The 27697-nt window shown below is 40.3% G+C and overlaps 1 protein-coding gene across 4 annotated transcripts in view; it reads left to right on the forward strand.

Moving 5' to 3' along the window:
- The window catches only part of LOC118395198 (glypican-5-like), a 291682-nt gene that overhangs the window by 197302 nt on the left and 66683 nt on the right, over positions 1 to 27697 (forward strand). For 3 of the 4 annotated variants that reach the window (XM_052463594.1, XM_052463596.1, XM_052463598.1), the window contains one exon: positions 14595 to 14715. In XM_052463594.1, the coding sequence (XP_052319554.1) occupies positions 14595 to 14715 (121 nt within the window). The remainder of the gene's footprint in view (positions 1 to 14594; positions 14716 to 27697) is intronic. The other variant, XM_052463595.1, reaches the window with a different exon arrangement.

Here is a 27697-nt window from a genome sequence, read left to right on the forward strand (position 1 = left end):
TTGTAGCAGGGTTTTGATACATATTGAATGAGGGTTTTGATGCATATTGTAGCAGGGTTTTGATATTGCATGTTTGGGTTTTGATACATATTGAATGTTTGGGTTTTGATACATATTGAATGTTTGGGGTTTGATACATACTGAATGTTTGGGGTTTGAAACATATTGAATGTTTGTGGTTTGATACATACTGAATGTTTGGGGTTTGACACATATTGAATGTTTGGGGTTTGATACATATTGAAGGAGGGGTTTGATACATATTGAAGGAGGGTTTTGATGCATATTGAATGAGGGTTTTGATGCATGTTGTAGCAGGGTTTTGATATTGAATGTTTGGGTTTTGATACATATTGAATGTTTGGGGTTTAATACATATTGAATGTTTGGGGTTTGATACATACTGAATGTTTGGGGTTTGATACATATTGAATGTTTGGGGTTTGATACATACTGAATGTTTGGGGTTTGATACATATTGAAGGAGGGTTTTGATACATATTGAAGGAGGGTTTTGATACATATTGAATGAGGGTTTTGATTCATATTGAAGGGGTTTTGACATATTGAATGAGGGTTTTGGGGCAGGGTTTTGATACATGAAGGAGGGTTTTGATACATATTGAAGGAGGTTTGATGATTTTGATGTTTGGGGTTTTGATACATATTGAATGTTTGGGTTTTGATACATATTGAATGTTTGGGTTTTGATACATACAGGGTTTTGATACATATTGAAGGAGGGTTTTGATACATATTGAAGGAGGGTTTTGATACATATTGAAGGAGGTTTTGATACATATTGAAGGAGGGTTTTGATACATGTTGAAGGAGGGTTTTGATGCATATTGAAGGAGGGTTTTGATACATATTGAATGTTTGGGTTTTGATACATATTGAATGGGGGTTTGATACATATTGAATGGAGGGTTTGATACATACTGAAGGGGTTTTGATACATATTGAATGTTTGGGGTTTTGATATTGAATGTTTGGGGTTTGATGTTGAAGGAGGGTTTTGATACATATTGAAGGAGGGTTTTGATGCATATTGAATGAGGGTTTTGATGCATATTGTAGAGGGTTTTGATACATATTGAAGGAGGGTTTTGATGCATATTGAAGGAGGGTTTTGATACATATTGAAGGAGGGTTTTGATACATATTGAAGGAGGGTTTTGATGCATATTGAATGAGGTTTTGGGTTTTGAGGGTTTTGATACATATTGAATGTTTGGGTTTTGATACATATTGAATGTTTGGGTTTTGATACATATTGAAGGGTTTTGATACATACTGAAGGAGGGTTTTGATACATATTGAAAGGTTTTGATACATGTTGAAGGAGGTTTTGATGAAGGAGGGTTTTGATACATGTTGAAGGAGGGTTTTGATACATATTGAAGGAGGGTTTTGATGCATATTGAAGGAGGGTTTTGATGCATATTGAAGGAGGGTTTTGATGCATATTGAAGGAGGGTTTTGATACATATTGAAGGAGGGTTTTGATGCATATTGAAGGAGGGTTTTGATGCATATTGAAGGAGGGTTTTGATGCATATTGAAGGAGGGTTTTGATACATATTGAAGGAGGTTTTGATACATGTTGAAGGAGGTTTTGATACATGTTGAAGGAGGTTTTGATACATGTTGAAGGAGGGTTTTGTGCATATTGAAGGAGCGTTTTGATACAAATTGAAGGAGGTTTTGATACATGTCGAAGGAGGGTTTTGATACATATTGTAGCAGGGTTTTGATGCATATTGAAGGAGGGGTTTGATGCATATTGAAGGGGGGTTTTGATACATCTTGAATGTTTGGGTTTGGATACATATTGAATGTTTGGGGTTTGATACATATTGAATGTTTGGGGTTTGATACATACTGAATGTTTGGGGTTTGATACATATTGAATGTTTGGGTTTTGATACATATTGAATGTTTGGGGTTTGATGCATATTGTAGCAGGGTTTTGATACACACTGAAGGAGGGTTTTGATACATATTGAAGGAGGTTTTGATGCATATTGAATGAGGGTTTTGATGCATATTTAATGAGGGTTTTGATATATTGAAGGAGGGTTTTGATGCATATTGAATGAGGGTTTTGATACATATTGAATGTTTGGGTTTTGATACATCTTGAATGATTGGGTTTTGATACATATTGTAGCAGGGTTTTGATACATACTGAAGGAGGGTTTTGATACATATTGAAGGAGGTTTTGATACATGTTGAAGGAGGTTTTGATACATGTTGAAGGAGGTTTTGATACATGTCTAAGGAGGGTTTTGATACATATTGTATCAGGGTTTTGATCTATATTGTAGCAGGGTTTTGATACATATTGAAGGAGGGTTTTGATGCATATTGAAGGAGGATTTTGATACAAATTGAAGGAGGTTTTGATACATGTCGAAGGAGGGTTTTGATACATATTGTATCAGGGTTTTGATCTATATTGTAGCAGGGTTTTGATACATATTGAAGGAGGGTTTTGATACATATTTGAGGGTTTTGATACATATTGAAGGAGGGTTTTGATGCATATTGAAGGAGGGTTTTGATACATATTGAATGAGGGTTTTGATGCATATTGAAATGAGGGTTTTGATACATATTGAATGTTTGGGTTTTGATACATATTGAATGTTTGGGTTTGTTTGAATGATACATATTGAATGTTTGGGTTTGATACATACTGAATGTTTGGGTTTTGATACATATTGAATGTTTGGGTTTTTTGAGGTTTTGATACATATTGAATGTTTGGGTTTTGATACATATTGAAGGAGGGTTTTGATACATATTGAATGTTTGGGTTTTGATACATATTGAAGGAGGGTTTTGATACATATTGAAGGAGGGTTTTGATATATTGAAGGAGGGTTTTGATGCATATTGAAGGGTTTTGATACATATTGAAGGAGGGTTTTGATACATATTGAAGGAGGTTTTGATACATATTGAAGGAGGGTTTTGATGCATATTGAATGAGGGTTTTGATACATATTGAAGGAGGGTTTTGATGCATATTGAATGAGGGTTTTGATACATATTGAATGTTTGGGTTTTGATACATCTTGAATGATTGGGTTTTGATACATATTGTAGCAGGGTTTTGATACATACTGAAGGAGGGTTTTGATACATATTGAAGGAGGTTTTGATACATGTTGAAGGAGGGTTTTGATGCATATTGAAGGAGGGTTTTGATACAAATTGAAGGAGGTTTTGATACATATCGAAGGAGGGTTTTGATACATATTGTAGCAGGGTTTTGATGCATATTGTAGCAGGGTTTTGATACATATTGAAGGAGGGTTTTGATGCATATTGAAGCAGGGTTTTGATACATATTGAAGCAGGGTTTTGATACATATTGAAGGGTTTTGATGCATATTGAAGCAGGGTTTTGATACATATTGAATGAGGGTTTTGGCATATTGTAGCAGGGTTTTGATACATATTGAATGTTTGGGTTTTGATACATATTGAATGTTTGGGTTTTGATACATATTGAATGTTTGGGTTTTTGAAACATATTGAATGTTTGGGTTTGATACATACTGAATGTTTGGGGTTTGATACATTGAATGTTTGGGGTTTGACATATTGAAGGAGGTTTTGATACATATTGAAGGAGGGTTTTGATGCATATTGAATGAGGGTTTTGATGGTTGTTTTTTGATATTGAATGTTTGGGTTTTGATACATATTGAATGTTTGGGGTTTGATACATATTGAATGTTTGGGTTTTGATACATATTGAATGTTTGGGGTTTGATACATATTGAATGTTTGGGGTTTGATACATACTGAATGTTTGGGGTTTGATACATGTTGAAGAAGGGTTTTGATACATATTGAAGGAGGGTTTTGATACATATTGAAGGAGGGTTTTGATACATATTGAAGGAGGGTTTTGATGCATATTGAAGGAGGGTTTTGATGCATATTGAAGGAGGGTTTTGATACATATTGAAGGAGGGTTTTGATACATATTGAAGGAGGGTTTTGATGCATATTGAAGGAGGGTTTTGATACATATTGAATGTTTGGGTTTTGATACATATTGTAGCAGGGTTTTGATACATACTGAAGGAGGGTTTTGATACATATTGAAGGAGGTTTTGATACATGTTGAAGGAGGTTTTGATACATGTTGAAGGAGGGTTTTGATACATGTTGAAGGAGGGTTTTGATGCATATTGAAGGAGGGTTTTGATACAAATTGAAGGAGGTTTTGATACATGTCGAAGGAGGGTTTTGAAACATATTGTAGCAGGGTTTTGATCTATATTGTAGCAGGGTTTTGATACATATTGAAGGAGGGTTTTGATGCATATTGAAGGAGGGTTTTGATACATATTGAAGGAGGGTTTTGATGCATATTGAAGGAGGGTTTTGATGCATATTGAAGGAGGGTTTTGATACATATTGAAGGAGGGTTTTGATACATATTGAATGTTAGGGTTTTGATACATATTGAATGTTTGGGTTTTGATACATCTTGAATGTTTGGGTTTTGATACATATTGTAGAGGGTTTTGATACATATTGAAGGAGGGTTTTGATACATATTGAAGGAGGTTTTGATACATGTTGAAGGAGGTTTTGATACATATTGAAGGAGGTTTTGATACATGTCTGAAGGAGGTTTTGATACATATTGAAGGAGGGTTTTGATGCATATTGAAGGAGGGTTTTGATACATATTGAAGGAGGGTTTTGATACATATTGTAGCAGGGTTTTTGAATTGTAGAGGGTTTTGATACATATTGAAGGAGGGTTTTGATGCATATTGTAGCAGGGTTTTGATGCATATTGTAGCAGGGTTTTGATACATATTGAAGGAGGGTTTTGATGCATATTGAAGGAGGGTTTTGATACATATTTGAGGGTTTTGATGCATATTGAAGCAGGGTTTTGATACATATTGAATGTTTGGGGTTTTGATACATATTGAATGTTTGGGTTTGATACATACTGAATGTTTGGGGTTTGACATATTGAATGTTTGGGTTTGATACATACTGAATGTTTGGGGTTTACATATTGAATGTTTGGGGTTTGATACATATTGAAGGAGGGTTTTGATACATATTGAAGGAGGGTTTTGATGCATATTGAATGAGGGTTTTGATGCATTTTGAGGGTTTTTGCATATTGAATGTTTGGGTTTTGATACATATTGAATGTTTGGGTTTTGATACATATTGAATGTTTGGGTTTTGATACATATTGAATGGAGGGTTTGATACATATTGAATGTTTGGGGTTTGATATTGAATGTTTGGGGTTTTGATACATATTGAAGGAGGGTTTGATACATATTGAAGGAGGTTTTGATGCATATTGAATGAGGGTTTTGATACATATTGAAGCAGGGTTTTGATACATATTGAATGAGGGTTTTGATGGTAGCAGGGTTTTTTGAAGGAGGGTTTTGATACATATTGAAGGAGGTTTTGATGCATATTGAAGGAGGGTTTTGATACATATTGAATGAGGGTTTTGATACATATTGAATGTTTGGGTTTTGATACATATTGAATGTTTGAGGGTTTGATACATATTGAAGGAGGGTTTTGATACATATTGAAGGAGGGTTTTGATACATATTGAAGGAGGTTTTGATACATATTGAAGGAGGTTTTGATACATGTTGAAGGAGGGTTTTGATACATATTGTAGCAGGGTTTTGATGCATATTGAAGGAGGGTTTTGATACATGTTGAAGGAGGTTTTGATACATGTTGAAGGAGGGTTTTGATACATGTTGAAGGGGTTTTGATACATATTGTAGCAGGGTTTTGATACATATTGAAGGAGGGTTTTGATGCATATTGAAGGAGGGTTTTGATACATATTGAAGGAGGGTTTTGATGCATATTGAAGGAGGGTTTTGATACATATTGAAGGAGGGTTTTGATGCATATTGAAGGAGGGTTTTGATACATATTGAATGTTTGGGTTTTGATACATATTGAATGTTTGGGTTTTGATACATATTGAATGTTTGGGGTTTGATACATACTGAATGTTTGGGGTTTGATACATACTGAATGTTTGTGGTTTGATACATGTTGAAGAAGGGTTTTGATACATGTTGAAGAAGGGTTTTGATACATATTGAAGGAGGGTTTTGATGCATATTGAAGGAGGGTTTTGATACATATTGAAGGAGGGTTTTGATGCATATTGAAGGAGGGTTTTGATGCATATTGAAGGAGGGTTTTGATACATATTGAAGGAGGGTTTTGATACATATTGAAGGAGGGTTTTGATACATATTGAAGGAGGTTTTGATACATGTTGAAGGAGGTTTTGATACATGTTGAAGGAGGTTTTGATACATGTCGAAGGAGGGTTTTGATACATGTTGAAGGAGGGTTTTGTGCATATTGAAGGAGCGTTTTGATACAAATTGAAGGAGGTTTTGATACATGTCGAAGGAGGGTTTTGATACATATTGTAGCAGGGTTTTGATGCATATTGAAGGAGGGGTTTGATGCATATTGAAGGGGGGTTTTGATACATCTTGAATGTTTGGGTTTGGATACATATTGAATGTTTGGGGTTTGATACATATTGAATGTTTGGGGTTTGATACATACTGAATGTTTGGGGTTTGATACATATTGAATGTTTGGGTTTTGATACATATTGAATGTTTGGGGTTTTGATACATGTTTTGAATATTGAAGGAGGGTTTTGATACATATTGAAGGAGGGTTTTGATACATATTTGAGGGTTTTGATGCATATTTTGAGGGTTTTGATACATATTGTTTGGGTTTTGATGCATATTGAATGAGGGTTTTGATACATATTGAATGTTTGGGTTTTGATACATATTGAATGTTTGGGTTTTGATACATATTGAGCAGGGTTTTGATTTGAAGGAGGGTTTTGATACATATTGAAAGGTTTTGATACATTTGAAGGAGGTTTTGATACATGTTGAAGGAGGTTTTGAATGAGGGTTTTTGTTGAAGGAGGGTTTTGATACATATTGAAGGAGGGTTTTGATACATATTGAAGGAGGGTTTTGATACATATTGAAGGAGGGTTTTTTTGAGGGTTTTGATGCATATTGTAGCAGGGTTTGATACATATTGAATGTTTGGGTTTTGATACATATTGAATGTTTGGGTTTTGATACATATTGAATGAGGGTTTTGATGCAGGGTTTTATTGAAGGAGGGTTTTGATACATATTGAATGATGCATATTGAAGCAGGGTTTTGATATTGAATGTTTGGGTTTTGATACATATTGAATGTTTGGGTTTGATACATATTGAATGTTTGGGTTTTGATACATATTGAATGTTTGGGGTTTGATACATATTGAATGTTTGGGGTTTGATACATATTGAATGTTTGGGGTTTGATACATATTGAATGTTTGGGTTTTGATACATATTGAAGGAAGGTTTTGATACATATTTGAGGGTTTTGATACATATTGAAGGGGTTTGATACATACTGAATGTTTGGGTTTTGATACATATTGAAGGAGGGTTTTGATACATATTGAAGGAGGGTTTTGATGCATATTGAATGAGGGTTTTGATGCATGTTGAAGGAGGGTTTTGATACATATTGAATGTTTGGGTTTTGATACATATTGAATGTTTGGGGTTTGATACATATTGAAGGGGGTTTTGATACATATTGAATGTTTGGGTTTTGATACATGTTGAAGGAGGGTTTTGATACATATTGAAGGAGGGTTTTGATACATATTGAATGAGGGTTTTGATACATATTGAAGGAGGGTTTTGATACATATTTGGGGTTTGATGCATATAGCAGGGTTTTGATACATATTGAAGGAGGGTTTTGATACATATTAGGTTTTGATACATATTGAAGGAGGGTTTTGATGCATATTGAAGGAGGGTTTTGATACATATTGAAGGTGGGTTTTGATGCATATTGAAGGAGGGTTTTGATACATATTGAATGTTTGGGTTTTGATACATATTGTAGCAGGGTTTTGATACATACTGAAGAAGGGTTTTGATACATATTGAAGGAGGTTTTGATACATGTTGAAGGAGGTTTTGATACATCTTGAATGTTTGGGTTTTGATACATATTGTAGCAGGGTTTTGATACATACTGAAGGAGGGTTTTGATACATATTGAAGGAGGTTTTGATACAAAGGGGTTTTGAATTGTAGCAGGGTTTTTGATAGCAGGGTTTTGATACATATTGAAGGAGGGTTTTGATGCATATTGTAGCAGGGTTTTGATGCATATTGAAGGGTTTTGATACATATTGAAGCAGGGGTTTGAGGGTTTTGATACATATTGAAGGAGGGTTTTGATACATATTGAAGGGGTTTTGATATTGAAGGAGGGTTTTGATGCATATTGAATGTTTGGGTTTTGATACATATTGAATGTTTGGGTTTTGATACATACTGAATGTTTGGGGTTTTGATACATATTGAATGTTTGGGTTTTGATACATATTGAATTTTTGGGGTTTGATACATGTTGAAGGAGGGTTTTGATACATGTTGAAGAAGGGTTTTGATACATATTGAAGGAGGGTTTTGATGCATATTGAATGAGGGTTTTGATGCATATTGTAGCAGGGTTTTGATATTGAATGCTTGGGTTTTGATACATATTGAATGTTTGGGTTTTGATACATACTGAATGTTTGGGGTTTGATACATATTGAATGTTTGGGGTTTGATACATTTTGAAGGAGGGTTTTGATACATGTTGAAGGAGTATTTGATACATGTTGAAGGAGGGTTTTGATACATGTTGAAGGAGGGTTTTGATACATATTGAAGGAGGTTTTGATACATATTGAAGGAGGGTTTTGATGCATATTGAATGAGGGTTTTGATGCATATTGTAGCAGGGTTTTGATGCATATTGAATAAGGGTTTTGATGCATATTGAAGGAGGGTTTTGATGCATATTGAATGTTTGGGTTTTGATACATATTGAATGTTTGGGGTTTGATACATATTGAATGTTTGGGGTTTTGATACATATTGAATGTTTGGGTTTTGATACATATTGAAGGAGGGTTTTGATACATATTGAAGCAGGGTTTGATACATATTGAAGGGTTTGATACATATTGGTTTTGATATATATGAATGTTTGGGTTTTGATACATATTGTAGCAGGGTTTTGATGCATATTGAATGAGGGTTTTGATGCATATTGAAGGAGGGTTTTGATGCATATTGAAGCAGGGTTTTGATGCATATTGTAGCAGTGTTTTGATACATATTGAAGGAGGGTTTTGATACATATAGGAGGGTTTTGAATATTGAAGCAGGGTTTTGATACATATTGAAGGAGGGTTTTGATGCATATTGTAGGAGGGTTTTGATACATATTGAAGGAGGGTTTTGATACATATTGAATGAGGGTTTTGATGCATATTGTAGCAGGGTTTTGATATTGAATGTTTGGGTTTGATACATATTGAATGTTTGGGTTTTGATACATATTGAATGTTTGGGGTTTGATACATACTGAAAGTTTGGGTTTTGATACATATTGTAGCAGGGTTTTGATATTGAATTTTGGGTTTTGATACATATTGAATGTTTGGGTTTTGATACATATTGAATGTTTGGGGTTTGATACATATTGAATGTTTGGGTTTGATACATATGAATGTTTGGGGTTTGATACATATTGAATGTTTGGGGTTTGATACATATTGAAGCAGGGTTTTGATGCATATTGAATGAGGGTTTTGATGCATATTGAAGGAGGGTTTTGATGCATATTTAGCAGGTTTTGATACATATTGAAGGAGGGTTTTGATGCATATTGTAGCAGGGTTTTGATGTATATTTAGCAGGGTTTTGATGCATATTTTAGCAGGGTTTTGATACATATTGTAGGAGGGTTTTGATACATGTTGAAGGAGGGTTTTGATGCATATTGAATGCAGGGTTTTGATACATATTGTAGCAGGGTTTTGATACATATTGTAGCAGGGTTTTGATACATATTGAAGCAGGTTTTGATACATATTGAAGTTTGGGGTTTTGATACATATTGAAGCAGGGTTTTGATGCATATTGAAGGAGGGTTTTGATGCATATTGTAGCAGGGTTTTGATATTGAATGTTTGGGGTTTGATATATATTGAATGTTTGGGGTTTGATATATATTGAATGTTTGGGGTTTGATAAATATTGTAGTAGGGTTTTGATGCATATTGAATGAGGGTTTTGATGCATATTGTAGCAGGGTTTTGATGCATATTGTAGCAGGGTTTTGATGCATATTGTAGCAGGGTTTTGATGCATATTGAATGAGGGTTTTGATGCATGTTGAAGGAGGGTTTTGATGCATATTGTAGCAGGGTTTTGATGCATATTGTAGCAGGGTTTTGATGCATATTGTAGCAGGGTTTTGATGCATATTGTAGCAGGGTTTTGATGCATATTGTAACAGGGTTTTGATGCATATTGTAGTAGGGTTTTGATACATATTGTAGCAGGGGTTTGATATTGAATGTTTGGGGTTTGATATATATTGAATGTTTGGGGTTTGATACATATTGTAGCAGGGTTTTGATGCATATTGAATGAGGGTTTTGATGCATGTTGAAGGAGGGTTTTGATACATATTGTAGCAGGGTTTTGATGCATATTGTAGCAGGGTTTTGCTACATATTGTAGCAGGGTTTTGATACATATTGAAGGAGGGTTTTGATGCATATTGAAAGAGGGTTTTGATACATATTGTTGCAGGGTTTTGATGCATATTGAAGGAGGGTTTTGATACATATTGAAGGAGGGTTTTGATGCATATTGAAAGAGGGTTTTGATACATATTGAAGGAGGGTTTTGATGCATATTGAAAGAGGGTTTTGATACATATTGAAGGAGGGTTTTGATGCATATTGAAGGAGGGTTTTGATACATATTGAAGGAGGGTTTTGATGCATATTGAAGGAGGGTTTTGATGCATATTGAAGGAGGGTTTTGATGCATATTGTAGCAGGGTTTTGATACATGTTGAAGGAGGGTTTTGATGCATATTGAAGGAGGGTTTTGATGCATATTGAAGGAGGGTTTTGATACATATTGAAGGAGGGTTTTGATGCATATTGTAGCAGGGTTTTGATACATGTTGAAGGAGGGTTTTTGATTGTAACATGCATATTGTAGCAGGGTTTTGATACATATTGTAGCAGGGTTTTGATACATATTGAAGGAGGGTTTTGATGCATATTGAAGGAGGGTTTTGATGCATATTGTAGCAGGGTTTTGATGCATATTGAAACAGGGTTTTGATGCATATTGTAGCAGGGTTTTGATGCATATTGTAGCAGGGTTTTGATACATATTGTAGCAGGGTTTTGATGCATATTGAAGGAGGGTTTGATGCATATTGTAGTAGGGTTTTGATACATATTGTAGCAGGGTTTTGATGCATATTGTAACAGGGGTTTGATGCATATTGTAGGAGGGTTTTGATACATATTGTAGCAGGGTTTTGATACATATTTAACAGGGTTTTGATACATATTGTAGCAGGGTTTTGATGCATATTGTAACAGGGTTTGATGCATATTGTAGGAGGGTTTTGATACATATTGTAACAGGGTTTTGATGCATATTGTAGGAGGGTTTTGATGCATATTGTAGTAGGGTTTTGATACATATTGTAGTAGGGTTTTGATGCATATTGTAGTAGGGTTTTGATACATATTGTAGCAGGGTTTTGATACATATTGTAGCAGGGTTTTGATGCATATTGTAACAGGGGTTTGATGCATATTGTAGCAGGGTTTTGATACATATTGTAGCAGGGTTTTGATACATGTTGAAGGAGGGTTTTGATGCATATTGTAACAGGGTTTTGATGCATATTGTAGCAGGGTTTTGATACATATTGTAGCAGGGTTTTGATACATATTGAAGGAGGGTTTTGATGCATATTGTAGCAGGGATTTGATACATATTGTAGTAGGGTTTTGATGCATATTGTAGTAGGGTTTTGATACATATTGTAGCAGGGTTTTGATACATATTGTAGCAGGGTTTTGATACATGTTGAAGGAGGGTTTTGATGCATATTGTAACAGGGTTTTGATGCATATTGTAGCAGGGTTTTGATACATATTGTAGCAGGGTTTTGATACATATTGAAGGAGGGTTTTGATGCATATTGAAGGAGGGTTTTGATGCATATTGAAGGAGGGGTTTGATACATATTGTAGCAGGGTTTTGATGCATATTGTAGCAGGGTTTTGATACATGTTGAAGGAGGGTTTTGATGCATATTGTAACAGGGGTTTGATGCATATTGTAGGGTTTTGATACATATTGTAGCAGGGTTTTGATGCATATTGTAACAGGGGTTTGATGCATATTGAAGGAGGGTTTTGATACATATTTAGCAGGGATTTGTACATTTGTAGTAGGGTTTTGATGCATATTGAAGGGTTTTGTTTAGCAGGGTTTTGATACATATTGTAGCAGGGTTTTGATACATATTGAAGGAGGGTTTTGATACATATTGTAACAGGGTTTTGATACATATTTAGCAGGGTTTTGATACATATTGAAGGAGGGTTTTGATACATATTGTAGCAGGGTTTTGATGCATATTGTAGCAGGGTTTTGATACATATTGAAGGAGGGTTTTGATGCATATTGAAGGAGGGTTTTGATGCATATTGAAGGAGGGGTTTGATACATATTGTAGCAGGGTTTTGATGCATATTGTAGCAGGGTTTTGATACATGTTGAAGGAGGGTTTTGATGCATATTGTAACAGGGGTTTGATGCATATTGTAGCAGGGTTTTGATACATATTGTAGCAGGGTTTTGATACATATTGAAGGAGGGTTTTGATGCATATTGAAGGAGGGTTTTGATGCATATTGTAGCAGGGTTTTGATGCATATTGTAACAGGGTTTTGATGCATATTGTAGCAGGGTTTTGATGCATATTGTAGCAGGGTTTTGATACATATTGTAGCAGGGTTTTGATGCATATTGAAGGAGGGTTTTGATGCATATTGTAGTAGGGTTTTGATACATATTGCAGCAGGGTTTTGATGCATATTGTAACAGGGGTTTGATGCATATTGTAGGAGGGTTTTGATACATATTGTAGCAGGGTTTTGATACATATTGTAGTAGGGTTTTGATGCATATTGTAGTAGGGTTTTGATACATATTGTAGCAGGGTTTTGATACATATTGTAACAGGGTTTTGATACATATTGTAGCAGGGTTTTGATGCATATTGTAACAGGGGTTTGATGCATATTGTAGGAGGGTTTTGATACATATTGTAACAGGGTTTTGATGCATATTGTAGGAGGGTTTTGATGCATATTGTAGTAGGGTTTTGATACATATTGTAGTAGGGTTTTGATGCATATTGTAGTAGGGTTTTGATGCATATTGTAGTAGGGTTTTGATACATATTGTAGCAGGGTTTTGATGCATATTGTAACAGGGGTTTGATGCATATTGTAGTAGGGTTTTGATACATATTGTAGCAGGGTTTTGATGCATATTGTAACAGGGGTTTGATGCATATTGAAGGAGGGTTTTGATACATATTGTAGCAGGGATTTGATACATATTGTAGTAGGGTTTTGATGCATATTGTAGTAGGGTTTTGATACATATTGTAGCAGGGTTTTGATACATATTGTAGCAGGGTTTTGATACATATTGAAGGAGGGTTTTGATACATATTGTAACAGGGTTTTGATACATATTGTAGCAGGGTTTTGATACATATTGAAGGAGGGTTTTGATACATATTGTAACAGGGTTTTGATACATATTGTAGCAGGGTTTTGATACATATTGTAACAGGGTTTTGATGCATATTGTAGCAGGGTTTTGATACATATTGAAGGAGGGTTTTGATACATATTGTAACAGGGTTTTGATACATATTGTAGCAGGGTTTTGATACATATTGATGGAGGTTTTGATACATATTGAAGGAGGGTTTTTATGCATATTGAAGGAGGGTTTTGATACATATTGTAACAGGGTTTTGATACATATTGTAGCAGGGTTTTGATACATATTGTAACAGGGTTTTGATACATATTGTAACAGGGTTTTGATACATATTGTAGCAGGGTTTTGATGCATATTGAAGGAGGGTATTGATTATTGATGCATATTAAATAAGGGTTTTGATACATATTGAAGGAGGGTTTGATACATATTGTAGCAGGGTTTTGATACATATTGTAGCAGGGTTTTGATGCATATTGTAGCAGGGTTTTGATACATATTGTAACAGGGTTTTGATACATATTGTAGCAGGGTTTTGATACATATTGTAACAGGGTTTTGATACATATTGTAACAGGGTTTTGATACATATTGTAGCAGGGTTTTGATGCATATTGAAGGAGGGTATTGATTATTGATGCATATTAAATAAGGGTTTTGATACATATTGAATGAGTGTTGGTTGTTTGACATATAATCCAGATTGTGATGTGATGCAATGTCGCTGTTTTTATTGCCTACGTTCAACAACTCAATGATCAATTCAACCTCTCCTTCTCTCCCCATCCTCATTCTCTATCTGTCTCTAGTTACACAGGCAGAGTGGTGGGGAACGGTCTCCAGGCCCAGAAGCAGAACCCAGAGGTCAAAGTTCGCAGCCCTAACCCTGAACTGGCTGAGGTCAAGGTGAGACTGGAGCGCTTCAACCAGGTAGGCCATCCCTCCAGCCTCATGCTGTTACCGTGATTACACGAACACAAAGTTGTATCGCTACTGAGTTGGCTATAGGCGTATACAGCAAAAACAGGTGAGACCAGACAAGGCAAAGGCAGTTGATTGACAGGTTTATACAATTATCATTACGTTTGCATGTGAAAGGATGGGTTTAGAATTACACGTTTAAAGAAACATATTCTTGTTGTGTGTTCATGTGTGTACTTAGGAAGGTGGTACTAGTATATGTGCAGACAGTGTACGCTGTCTAAAGGTACAGTGCATAACTAGTCATCTAGAGATTCCAGACCTACAAAGAAAAGCTATATTCTGTGGAAGTGGGACGAGAGCCTAAAGCAGTGGATGTGGATCCATGTCTCTTTCAACACAATGAGAACATAGCAGATTCCTACTGTACCATACTGTATTCTACCCTCAGGGCAGCTGTTGAGGAGAAGAGGAGGAATGTATGAAACTTGATGCAGATGCTACAATCTGCTGTTTTCTATATGCTTTATTATCCTAGCTTACATACTGTATTACCGTATATTGGACAGTTCAGATCTAGTTTATTATAGGTAAAACTGGAGAAAACAGTTTGGTCTTATTGGATTGGTTCTGGCTTTACTGTACCTAGTCTGTGTCACTACGTTTGATCCTGTTACTTGAATATTGAACACACCATAACATGACATCTGAGGCATAGTTGTATTTTGTTAGCTGACCTCTGCTTTCCTGTGTTTCTCTCTTATACCAAGATTGTTGTAAGAGCAAACGATAAATGAGAAAGAGGGAAAGAGAGACGGCGAGAGAGAGAGAGAGGTAATAAGAGACAGTGAGATAGACAGAGAGAGAGAGCGACACACATAGAGCAAAAGGCCAGCAGTGAGTGACGGCCAGGCGGAGATGACACAGTGCAGCTTCAAAGTGACACCGTTGTTATGTAGATGAGGATTAGGTCTTGAAAGGGCCCGGGTATAAAAGCCTATTGCCCAGGGGTCCTTAGGGGCCATTTGAGGGGACAGATTCTGTTTCACTGCTGCCTTTTGTGGCCCTGCATATTATACCCTCAGGTAGTACTCACACTGGCCATCTCTTTTTATCTCTTTCTTCCTCCCTCACTTTGTCCCCTCCTTTCTCATTCTCTTTCTAACACTCTCCCTCTCTCTCCTCGTCTGTTTACACCTCTCTCTATCTTTTCTCTCACTCTCTGTGTTCCTCTCCCCTCTCTCTCTCTCCCCTCTTTCTTACTTCCTTACCATCCATCATATCTCCTCTCATTTTCTCTCTCTCTTGTTCTTCCTTTCTGTCTCTACTTGTCTGTCCATCCTCCTGTTGCTGAGAGATTACTGATGTCTCCTCTGATTGACAATGGTGACTCCCTCCTGCAATGCATTCTGGGGTGGTGAGGGGTCATTGCCATGGCAACCCATAATAGAGACGTGATGCTGTTGACATTTAAAGATATTCAATTATACCTTGATAGTGAGAGAAAAAGATAGAGAGAGAGAGAGAGAGGTGCTGGGCTTCAGTGTTTACTTCAGATAAGAGCACAGACAGGGTCACCCAGAGTGGCAAACTGTTTAATCTGCCCATAGCCGCTGTCCAGGATTCACTGGATAAACACACAGAAGATGGGGGAACAGACACACATGCGTCTGCACACAACACACACACACACACGCATGCACATACACACACTCATGCAGGAGCGGACACACACAAATTAGGGAATGGAACACACGGGTTTTCACACAGACACACGCATGCATGTGTGTGTGTGTGTGTGTCTGCGTGCGTGCATTCGTGTTCGTGTGCATGTTAAGAAGATTGTACGGAGTGATGCTGTGAAGTGACAGTGTCTTTCATCTCCATACAGCCACATAACATTCTCCTAGTAGAGCCCACAGAGTTGGTATCACAGGGGGCACTGCTGGCACCAGGGTACTGATACACACACTGACATACTCCATACAAGAGCTTAGTGTTACACTGGCACTGCCATGACCCGGCGAAGGGTGGGGGGGATAAGTTGTAAGATACTATGCACACGCACATACACATACACACACACACACATACACTATTACACACTATCACACACACACTGTGCCATTCACTCTCTTTTACACACACCACACGCCGGCAGAGATGAGCTCTAAGCCTTCTAATCGCCTGACCCCACATAAAAAGGTCCATGAAAAGCCTCGCCCACTCCAGTCCTCCTCGCTCTCTCGCTCTTTCCCTCCCCCCTCTCTCTCTGAGGATCATCTCCCCTTCTCTTCTCTCTCTCTTCTCATCCCTTTCTCCTCCCCTCTACTCTGACAGTAAATACAGCTCTGAGAGGGCGAGTTCTGATTGCAGACCACCAGCCCAGCTGTTTTTGGGTGGAGATGCAATCACAATGCTCTCTGTCCCCTATAGCAGCATTACAATGTTAATGTGTCTCCCTCCCTACACACACACACACACACACACACACACACACACACACACACACACACACACACACACACACACACACACACACACACACACACACACACACACACACACACACACACACACACACACACACACACACACACACACACACACACACACATACACACACACACACACACACACAGTGAAGAAATGAGATGAGTGAGGTTGATGAAAGCAGTGCTTAGTGACTTGCCTGGAATGTAACGATGGGATAGGTCAGTGTATTGGCTCCAAGCCTCTGACACGATAGGGAGAGAGAGGTCTGTTAACGCTATGATTCATTACTAGACTACTAGCCTGGCCTACTCTCTATTGGATCTGTACTCACTGTAACATGTGGTCCTTCTGTGGCTCAGTTGGTAGAGCATGGCGCTTGTAACGCCAGGGTAGTGGGTTCGATTCCCTGGACCACCCATACGTAGAATGTATGCACACATGACTGTAAGTCGCTTTGGATAAAAGCGTCAGCTAAATGGCATATATTACTATTATTATTATTATTACATATCACAGATATTTTGTCATGTAGTTGCACAGTTGATTGGAGCATGGTGCTTGCAATACCATCATCGTTTTGCCTTTAATTGTTGCATGGCCCATATGCTGTACATGTATAGGTTAAACATAGTTAACCCTGACTGGCTGAACAAAAGCATCTGCTACAGTAAATTACTGTATTGTTATTAACATTTTATTACAGTAAACATAGTTAACCCTGACCGACTGAACAAAAGCATCTGCTACAGCAAATTACTGTATTGTTATTAACACTTTATTACAGTAAACATAGTTAACCCTGACTGACTGAACAAAAGCATCTGCTACAGTAAATTACTGTATTGTTATTAACATTTTATTACAGTAAACATAGTTAACCCTGACTGACTGAACAAAAGCATCTGCTACAGTAAATTACTGTATTGTTATTAACATTTTATTACAGTAAACATAGTTAACCCTGACCGACTGAACAAAAGCATCTGCTACAGTAAATTACTGTATTGTTATTAACATTTTATTACAGTAAACATAGTTAACCCTAGGTCACACTGACTGAACAAAATCATCTGCCACAGTAAATAACTGTGTTGCTATTAAACATTTTATTACAGTAAACCTCAAAAGCCGTGAGGCCCAAGATGAGACAAATAGACCGTAGTTGAGCTGACAGCCAGTTGAAGGGAGGGACAGATTCTTTCCTCTTGATGATTGAGCTATCCTATACTGTAAATCTGGTGCTTCTGAAACACTGTAGCCCCACAGGGGATCATATGAGACTTTCACTGACTCCTTTTACAACTGGAGAGGTACTGGGAGTTAAAAGGTCTGTGAAAATATATCTGTATCTCGGATGTACCCCCTGCTGTGGGTTATTGGAGACGCGTACCTGGACAATGTTTCACTCCCTGTGTTTTGATAAACCACAGTTGGAGTGTATTAGTGTCCTCCTTTCTGTCTTTGTATTTATTTGTCTGTTCCAACACCTTAACCTTTGGGATGTGCGTATATTTCATTTTCATTCACTTTCTATTCTGTTGCTCAGAGCAGCAGGTAGGTGGTGGTACGGTGTGTATTGAGAGTTTTGTGTGGGTTTTTGATTCATGAATAGGCAAATAGTAGTGAGGGCGTAACACTCCATATCAAAATATATAAAAATATATCCAGATTTCACTGGTCCCTGTCTGATATTTAGAATCGTTAAAATCTCAGTTGTATAAGCGGTTTGGTCTAGTGTGAGGTTTACCAGAGGGATTGATGGAACGGGATAGAGCGATCTGGAGAGAGGGATTGATGGAACGGGATAGAGCGATCAGAGAGAGGGATTGATGGAACGGGATAGAGCGATCAGGAGAGAGGGATTGATGGAAACAGGATAGAGCGATCAGGAGAGAGGGATTGATGGAAACGGGATAGAGAGATCAGGAGAGAGGGATTGATGGAACGGGATAGAGCGATCAGGAGAGAGGAATTGATGGAACGGGATAGAGCGATCAGGAGAGAGGGATTGATGGAACGGGATAGAGCGATCAGGAGAGAGGGATTGATGGAACGGGATAGAGCGATCAGGAGAAAGGGATTGATGGAACGGGATAGAGCGATCAGGAGAGAGGGATTGATGGAACGGGATAGAGTGATCAGGAGAGAGGGATTGATGGAACGGGATAGAGCGATCAGGAGAGAGGGATTGATGGAACGGGATAGAGCGATCAGGAGAGAGGGATTGATGGAACGGGATAGAGCGATCAGGAGAGAGGGATTGATGGAACGGGATAGAGCGATCAGGAGAGAGGGATTGATGGAACGGGATAGAGCGATCAGGAGAGAGGGATTGATGGAACGGGATAGAGTGATCATATAACACTCCTTCCGTGGCCTCCAACTGCTCTTAAATGCTAGTAAAACCAAATGCATGCTTTTCAACCGTTCGCTGCCTGCACCGGCACGCCTGACCAGCATCACCACCCTGGATGGTTCCGACCTTGAATATGTGGACATCTATAAGTACCTAGATGTCTGGCTAGACTGTAAACTCTCCTTCCAGACTCATATCAAACATCTCCAATCGAAAATCAAATCAAGAGTCGGCTTTCTATTCCGCAACAAAGCCTTCTTCACTCACGCCGCCAAACTTACCCTAATAAAACTGACTATCCTACCGATCCTCGACTTCGGTGATGTCATCTACAAAATTGCTTCCAACACTCTACTCAGCAAACTGGATGCAGTTTATCACAGTGCCATCCGTTTTGTCACTAAAGCACCTTATACCACCCACCACTTCGACTTGTATGCTCTAGTCGGCTGGCCCTCGCTACATATTCGTCGCCAGGCCCACTGGCTCCAGGTCATCTACAAGTCCATGCTAGGTAAAGCTCCGCCTTATCTCAGTTCACTGGTCACGATGGCAACACCCATCCATAGCACGCGCTCCAGCAGGTGTATCTCACTGATCATCCCTAAAGCCAACACCTCATTTGCCGCCTTCGTTCCAGTTCTCTGCTGCCTGTGACTGGAACGAATTGCAAAAATCGCTGAAGTTGGAGACTTTTATCTCCCTCACCAACTTCAAACATCTGCTATCTGAGCAGCTAACCGATCGCTGCAGCTGTACATAGTCTATCGGTAAATAGCCCACCCATTTTTACCTACCTCATCCCCATACTGTTTTTATTTATTTACTTTTCTGCTCTTTTGCACACCAATATCTCTACCTGTACATGACCAAAATTGTAATTATTCGCCTACCTCCTCATGCCTTTTGCACACAATGTATATAGACTCCCCTTTTTTCTACTGTGTTATTGACTCGTTAATTGTTTACTCCATGTGTAACTCTGTGTTGTCTGTTCACACTGCTATGCTTTATCTTGGTCAGGTCGCAGTTGCAAATGAGAACTTGTTCTCAACTAGCCTACCTGGTTAAATAAAGGTGAAAAAAAAGAGAGGGATTGATGGAATGGGATAGAGCGATCAGGAGAGAGGGATTGATGGAACGGGATAGAGCGATCAGGAGAGATGGATTGATGGAACGGGATAGAGCGATCAGGAGAGAGGGATTGATGGAATGGGATAGAGCGATCAGGAGAGAGGGATTGATGGAACGGGATAGAGCGATCAGGAGAGAGGGATTGATGGAACGGGATAGAGCGATCAGGAGAGATGGATTGATGGAACGGGATAGAGCGATCAGGAGAGATGGATTGATGGAACGGGATAGAGTGATCAGGAGAGAGGGATTGATGGAACGGGATGGTGTCACGCCCTGGTCAAAGTATTTTTGGGTTTATCTTCATTTATTTGGTCAGGCCAGGGTGTGACATGGGTTTTGGTATGTGGTGTGTATTGTAGTGGGATTGTAGCTAAGTGGGGTGTTTTAGGTAGGTCTATGGCTGTCTGAAGTGGTTCTCAATCAGAGGCAGGTGTTTATCATTGTCTCTGATTGGGAACCATATTTAGGCAGCCATATTCTTTGGTTGTGTTGTGGGTGATTGTCCTTAGTGTCTTGATGTCCTTATTCTATGTTAGTTTGCACCAGTTTAGGCTGTTTCGGTTTTCATTACGTTTATTGTTTTGTTGAGTTTGTGTTTGATTCGTGTTACGTTGTTTTATTAAACATGGATCGCAATATACACGCTGCAGTTTGGTCCGACTCTCCTTCACCATTAGAAAACCGTTACAGATGGAGCGATCAGGAGAGAGGGATCAATGGAAAGGTATAGAGCGATTGGAAGAGAGGGATCGATGGAAAGGTATAGAGCGATTGGAAGAGAGGGATCAATGGAAAGGTATAGAGCGATTGGAAGAGAGGGATCGATGGAAAGGTATAGAGCGATTGGAAGAGAGGGATCAATGGAAAGGTATAGAGCGATTGGAAGAGAGGGATCGATGGAAAGGTATAGAGCGATTGGAAGAGAGGGATCGATGGAAAGGTATAGAGCGATTGGAAGAGAGGGATCGATGGAAAGGTATAGAGCGATTGGAAGAGAGGGATCGATGGAAAGGTATAGAGCGATTGGAAGAGAGGGATCAATGGAAAGGTATAGAGCGATTGGAAGAGAGGGATCGATGGAAAGGTATAGAGCGATTGGAAGAGAGGGATCAATGGAAAGGTATAGAGCGATTGGAAGAGAGGGATCAATGGAAAGGTATAGAGCGATTGGAAGAGAGGGATCGATGGAAAGGTATAGAGCGATTGGAAGAGAGGGATCGATGGAAAGGTATAGAGCGATTGGAAGAGAGGGATCGATGGAAAGGTATAGAGCGATTGGAAGAGAGGGATCAATGGAAAGGTATAGAGCGATTGGAAGAGAGGGATCGATGGAAAGGTATAGAGCGATTGGAAGAGAGGGATCGATGGAAAGGTATAGAGCGATTGGAAGAGAGGGATTGATGGAAAGGTATAGAGCGATTGGAAGAGAGGGATCAATGGAAAGGTATAGAGCGATTGGAAGAGAGGGATCGATGGAAAGTTATAGAGCGATTGGAAGAGAGGGATCGATGGAAAGGTATAGAGCGATTGGAAGAGAGGGATCGATGGAAAGGTATAGAGCGATTGGAAGAGAGGGATCGATGGAAAGGTATAGAGCGATTGGAAGAGAGGGATCGATGGAAAGTTATAGAGCGATTGGAAGAGAGGGATCGATGGAAAGGTATAGAGCGATTGGAAGAGAGGGATCGATGGAAAGTTATAGAGCGATTGGAAGAGAGGGATCGATGGAAAGGTATAGAGCGATTGGAAGAGAGGGATCGATGGAAAATTATAGAGCGATTGGAAGAGAGGGATCAATGGAAAGGTATAGAGCGATTGGAAGAGAGGGATCGATGGAAAGGTATAGAGCGATTGGAAGAGAGGGATCGATGGAAAGGTATAGAGCGATTGGAAGAGAGGGATCGATGGAAAGGTATAGAGCGATTGGAAGAGAGGGATTGATGGAAAGGTATAGAGCGATTGGGAGAGAGGGATTGATGGAACAGGATAGAGTGATCAGGAGAGAGGGATTGATGGGAACGGGATAGAGTGATCAGGAGAGAGGGATTGATGGAATGGCACAGGGAGAGAGGGATCGATGGAAAGGTATAGAGCGATTGGGAGAGAGGGATTGATGGAACAGGATAGAGTGATCAGGAGAGAGGGATTGATGGGAACGGGATAGAGTGATCAGGAGAGAGGGATTGATGGAATGGCACAGGGAGAGAGGGATCGATGGAAAGGTATAGAGCGATTGGGAGAGAGGGATTGATGGAAACAGATGAAGAGAGAGATACACACAAACATACACTTGTTTGACCGACCAAGCTTCAAACCTGGGTCAGCTGCGCAAATCTTCAGGTGTCAGGAAAGCTTGCTCATCACGCGAGCTAGCAAAGTTCACACAGACACACACACACACACACCACACCCCACCCACAGAACAATATATCAAGCCACACTTCTAAAAGGCATAGAGATAAAAGCAATGAGCCAGATCCTCTTGGTATTCCCAGCCTTCCTAGGGTCTGAATAGGAGACCCCCAGAGGGGCGACCATAACCCCACTGTGCCCCCATCCCTCCCCACCTCACCCCCTCAGTGACCGCCCGGCCGTATTCCATGTCAAGGGCCTCTTGGAATCCCGGCCTCAGGGAATACCGACGCTCTGTTTGAAGTCAGGTCTGAAATCTATAGCCTGCTGAGGACAGCAGAGAGCAGAGCATGTGTTATTATCACACACACACACACACACACACACACACACACACACACACACACACACACACACACACACACACACACACACACACACACACACACGCACACGCACACGCACACACAAGGGCGCACACACACACACACACACACACACACACACACACACACACACACACACACACACTGTAAATATGGTATTGAACTAACTGACCCTGTATAGCTTATTTATTTGTTTATATATTTTTTCCACAACATTGATATTGGGGCGGCAGGGTAGCCTAGTGGTTAGCGCGTTGGACTAGTAACCGAAAAAGGTTGCAAGATCGAATCCCTGAGCTGAGCTGTCGTTCTGCCCTCAACAAGGCAGTTAACCCACTGTTCCTAGGCCGTCATGGAAAATAAGAATTTGTTCTTAACTTAAATAAAGGTAAAATAAAAATTGTTGGGTTTGGAGCAGGAAAGGCATTTCACTGTGTGTGACATTGAAACATACACAGGCACACCCACCAAATCTCCACTGTGACAGTCCATGACATGTCCCAACCATTGAGAAGGTCTGAGGTGACTTATGACATATGACTCACATGCATGGCCCAATGTGATGTCATGGCCTTTAAACAGTCTTTAACGTTCAGGACACTACTGGGACTAGTTTAGACCAGATGATTCAAGTGGAGCAGCTCTTCAAAGAGATGGAGCAGTACTACAGTCCTCGTGCCAGGGGAGACTCATGATCTGGGTAATCTTTACAAACGGATGCCATCCCAACCACTGGGTTGCCTCTGAAGCTAAGCAGAGTTATGCCTGGACAGAGCCTGGATGTAAGTTAGATCACTCAGACCAGATGTAGCTGGAAGTGGTATTAGAGGGAGGGTCTTTAGGAGGAACCAGTCTAAGGAGACCCCAATGTCCCAGGAAAATGATGGGAACGTGGACACTGCCCTACTGGATGGGACATTAAACCTTCAAATTTAAATCTTTAAAGGAATGCCTTCCCACACACATGAATCTTAGTCCTGGGCTGAAAAGCATGTTCAATGGATCATTTCAGCTTAATCCATATCTGGGAAACTGGCCCTCTTCATTTTCTGTGGTTACTAAAGATCCTATGAAACCTGTCCCAAGAGTAGGGGTGTTAACCTCGGTGTCCTGGCAAAATGTCCTCTCTGGTCCCTCACTGTGGGTACATCAATCATCCATAGCTTCCCTCTTCAATCCTCTGGGGCCGAATGTATCAAACATCTGAGTAGGAGTGCTGATTTAAGGACCATTTTTGGCCTTTGAGATTACAATAAATAAAAACACATGGACTGATCCCAGATCAGCACTCCTGCTCTGAGACCCTTCATACACACTGCCCCTGCTCCAAGTCTTTCTACTGTAGCGGTGTTAAATTGTCCCTGGTGGCTCTCTGGCCATATTACAGTGTATTACACATAATTAATCTACTGAGCCAAACCAGAAATCTAATCACACACACACACACACACACACACACACACACACACACACACACACACACACACACACACACACACACACACACACACACACACACACACACACACACACACACACACACACACACACTCATTCTGTGGGCAGTTCAGATCTCTCAAACACTGTTAAAGTACCAACCATGACTACAGGATATCTGTACAACTACTGGCTGGCTCCCTGCTCTGCCATTGACCCTGTGATGTGGGGTGGGAAGCCCCTCCCAGTGCTGCTCTCTATCCCCTTTCTGTGAAATAGTACCACACGGCCCTGTTTTGCCCTCCTACCCACTGAGCCTGGTCACAATATCAATATTCTCACATAAGACTGGAATGTGTGTCTTTATCCCCTGCTGGGGTGCATTGGAGTAGTTACACACACACACACACACACACACGCACACATACACACACAATCACACACAGAGACACACGCACACAGACACACAGTGAGTCAGCATCTCTCCCCTCACCATTTAGGGATTGGTAACTCCTGAAATGTTGTCTTCAGTGTGAGTAGGATAAACACCCACACACACACACACACACACACACACACACACACACACACACACACACACACACACACACACACACACACACACACACACACACACACACACACACACACACACACACACACACACACACACACACACACTCCTCCAGAATGTTCCTGGAGAAAACAGGGATGGAAATTGAGAGAGAGGGATGTAAAGGGGGGTCATGGTAGCCATGGTGGAGTGCAGTGCAACAAGGCTGTGTCTCAGTACATTAAAATGGCTTCCTATCCTTTAGCTTGTGGACCATATGGGATGAACCCTCGTTTTCCACTGATAGCCCAGACAGAAGACTGCCACGTGTCAGTAATGCGTTTAACATTTATGTAACATTCATACAACCAGGTTGTGAACCAATGAAAACATCACCAAGAGTCAAACCCACAGCCAAGATCTAAACAGTACAAACACATCATAACAAGTGAGTCACTTGGATCAGGCAGACGAACACAGCCACTGCTCTGACTGTACACTATCTCTCCCCAACTCACAATATCCTCATAACTGATTCATTCATAACATTCTCGTAACATTGCTCTGTCCTATGTCCTACATGGCCTGCATCCTTAATAGCACCCTAATTCCCTGTATAGGTCACTACTTTTGACCACTGCCCTATGGGCCCTGGTCGAGTACACTAGAAAGGGAAAAGGGTGTCATTTGGGACTCAGCGATTGAGAAGGCTGCATACATACCAGCAAGAACGGTAAAGTGCGAACGGTAAAGTGCATCCACAGCCAACATGAACCAAGATCAGAACTACTGGAGCGTTGGCTGAAATGCCAAGGAGCAGGGAGAAACATGTTGGAACAGAGCAGAACAGAGCCCATGTTGGAACAGAGCAGAACAGAGCCCATGTTGGAACAGAGCAGAACAGAGCCCATGTTGGAACAGAGCAGAACAGAGCCCATGTTGAAACAGAGCAGAACAGAGCCCATGTTGGAACAGAGCAGAACAGAGCCCATGTTGGAACAGAGCAGAACAGAGCCCATGTTGGAACAGAGCAGAACAGAGCCCATGTTGGAGATCCTGCCGCCTTTTGGCATGTGATCCAAGGGTCTAAAGCTAAGCGTGAGGATCTCTGTGTGTGTGTGTGATCTCATGCTCGCCATGTGGCATACAGTCCTTTCCCAGGGTGCATTTCTCCAACTGGCCCCACTTGACCAATCAGGCAATTGCGTTTTGATTCCTCTGACGCCTATTGGTGCTCTACCTAGATGCTCCTCGTATCATGACCAATCTGGCAATTAGTATTTGTGTTATAGTACTTTTGAACTTATTGTTGATGACATCAGACAGGAAGTAAGCCTTCTATTTTTATCCGTCCTTAACAGTGGCGTTGAATCTAATCAACTTTATTGATCAATCGCCAGAGTGGAAATTGTGTCCTGTCGTTTGGAACGTAGCTGTAACGAAGTTTCCTCCTCTTCTTCCGAAGAGGAGAGGCGAAACGGATCAGAGGACCAATACGCGGGGCGTGGTAATTTTCCATGGTACTTCTTTAATGCTTCAAGGTACACATGAACAAACTAACAAAACAAGAAAACGTGAAAACTCAAATTACAGTCCTATCTGGTGCATACACAGAGACAGGAAACAATCACCCACAAACACACAGTGAAACCCAGGTTACCTAAGTATGATTCTCAATCAGAGACAACTAATGACACCTGCCTCTGATTGAGAACCATACTAGGCCGAAACATAGAAATTCCCAAAACCTAGACAAACAAACATAGACTACCCACCCAACTCACGCCCTGACCATACTAACTAAACACAAAACACAGAAAATAAAGGTCAGAACGTGACAGTACCCCCCAAAGGTGCGGACTCCGGTCGCAAAACCTTGACCTATAGGGGAGGGTCTGGGTGGGCATCTGTCCGCGGTGGCGGTTCTGGGCGCGGGGACGCGGACCCCACTTCACCATTGTCTTTGTCCGCCTCCGTGGCTTTCTCACCATGGCAACCCTCTCAATGACCCCACTGGACAGAGGGGCAGCTCGGGACAGAGGGGCAGAAGCTCTGGACAGAGGGACAGGGTTCTGGACAGAGGGACAGGGGCTCTGGACAAAGGGACAGGGGCTCTGGCGCCTGGGCTGAGGGGCTCTGGCGCCTCTGGGCTGAGGGGCTCTGGCGCCTCTGGGCTGAGGGGCTCTGGCGCCCTGGGCTGAGGGGCTCTGGCGCCTGGGCTGAGGGGCCCGGCAGCGGCGCCGGACAGGCGGGACGCTCCGGCAGCGGCGCCGG

The sequence above is a fragment of the Oncorhynchus keta genome, chromosome 15, assembly GCF_023373465.1.
Source record: "Oncorhynchus keta strain PuntledgeMale-10-30-2019 chromosome 15, Oket_V2, whole genome shotgun sequence".
In the NCBI taxonomy this organism is placed as follows: domain Eukaryota; kingdom Metazoa; phylum Chordata; class Actinopteri; order Salmoniformes; family Salmonidae; genus Oncorhynchus; species Oncorhynchus keta.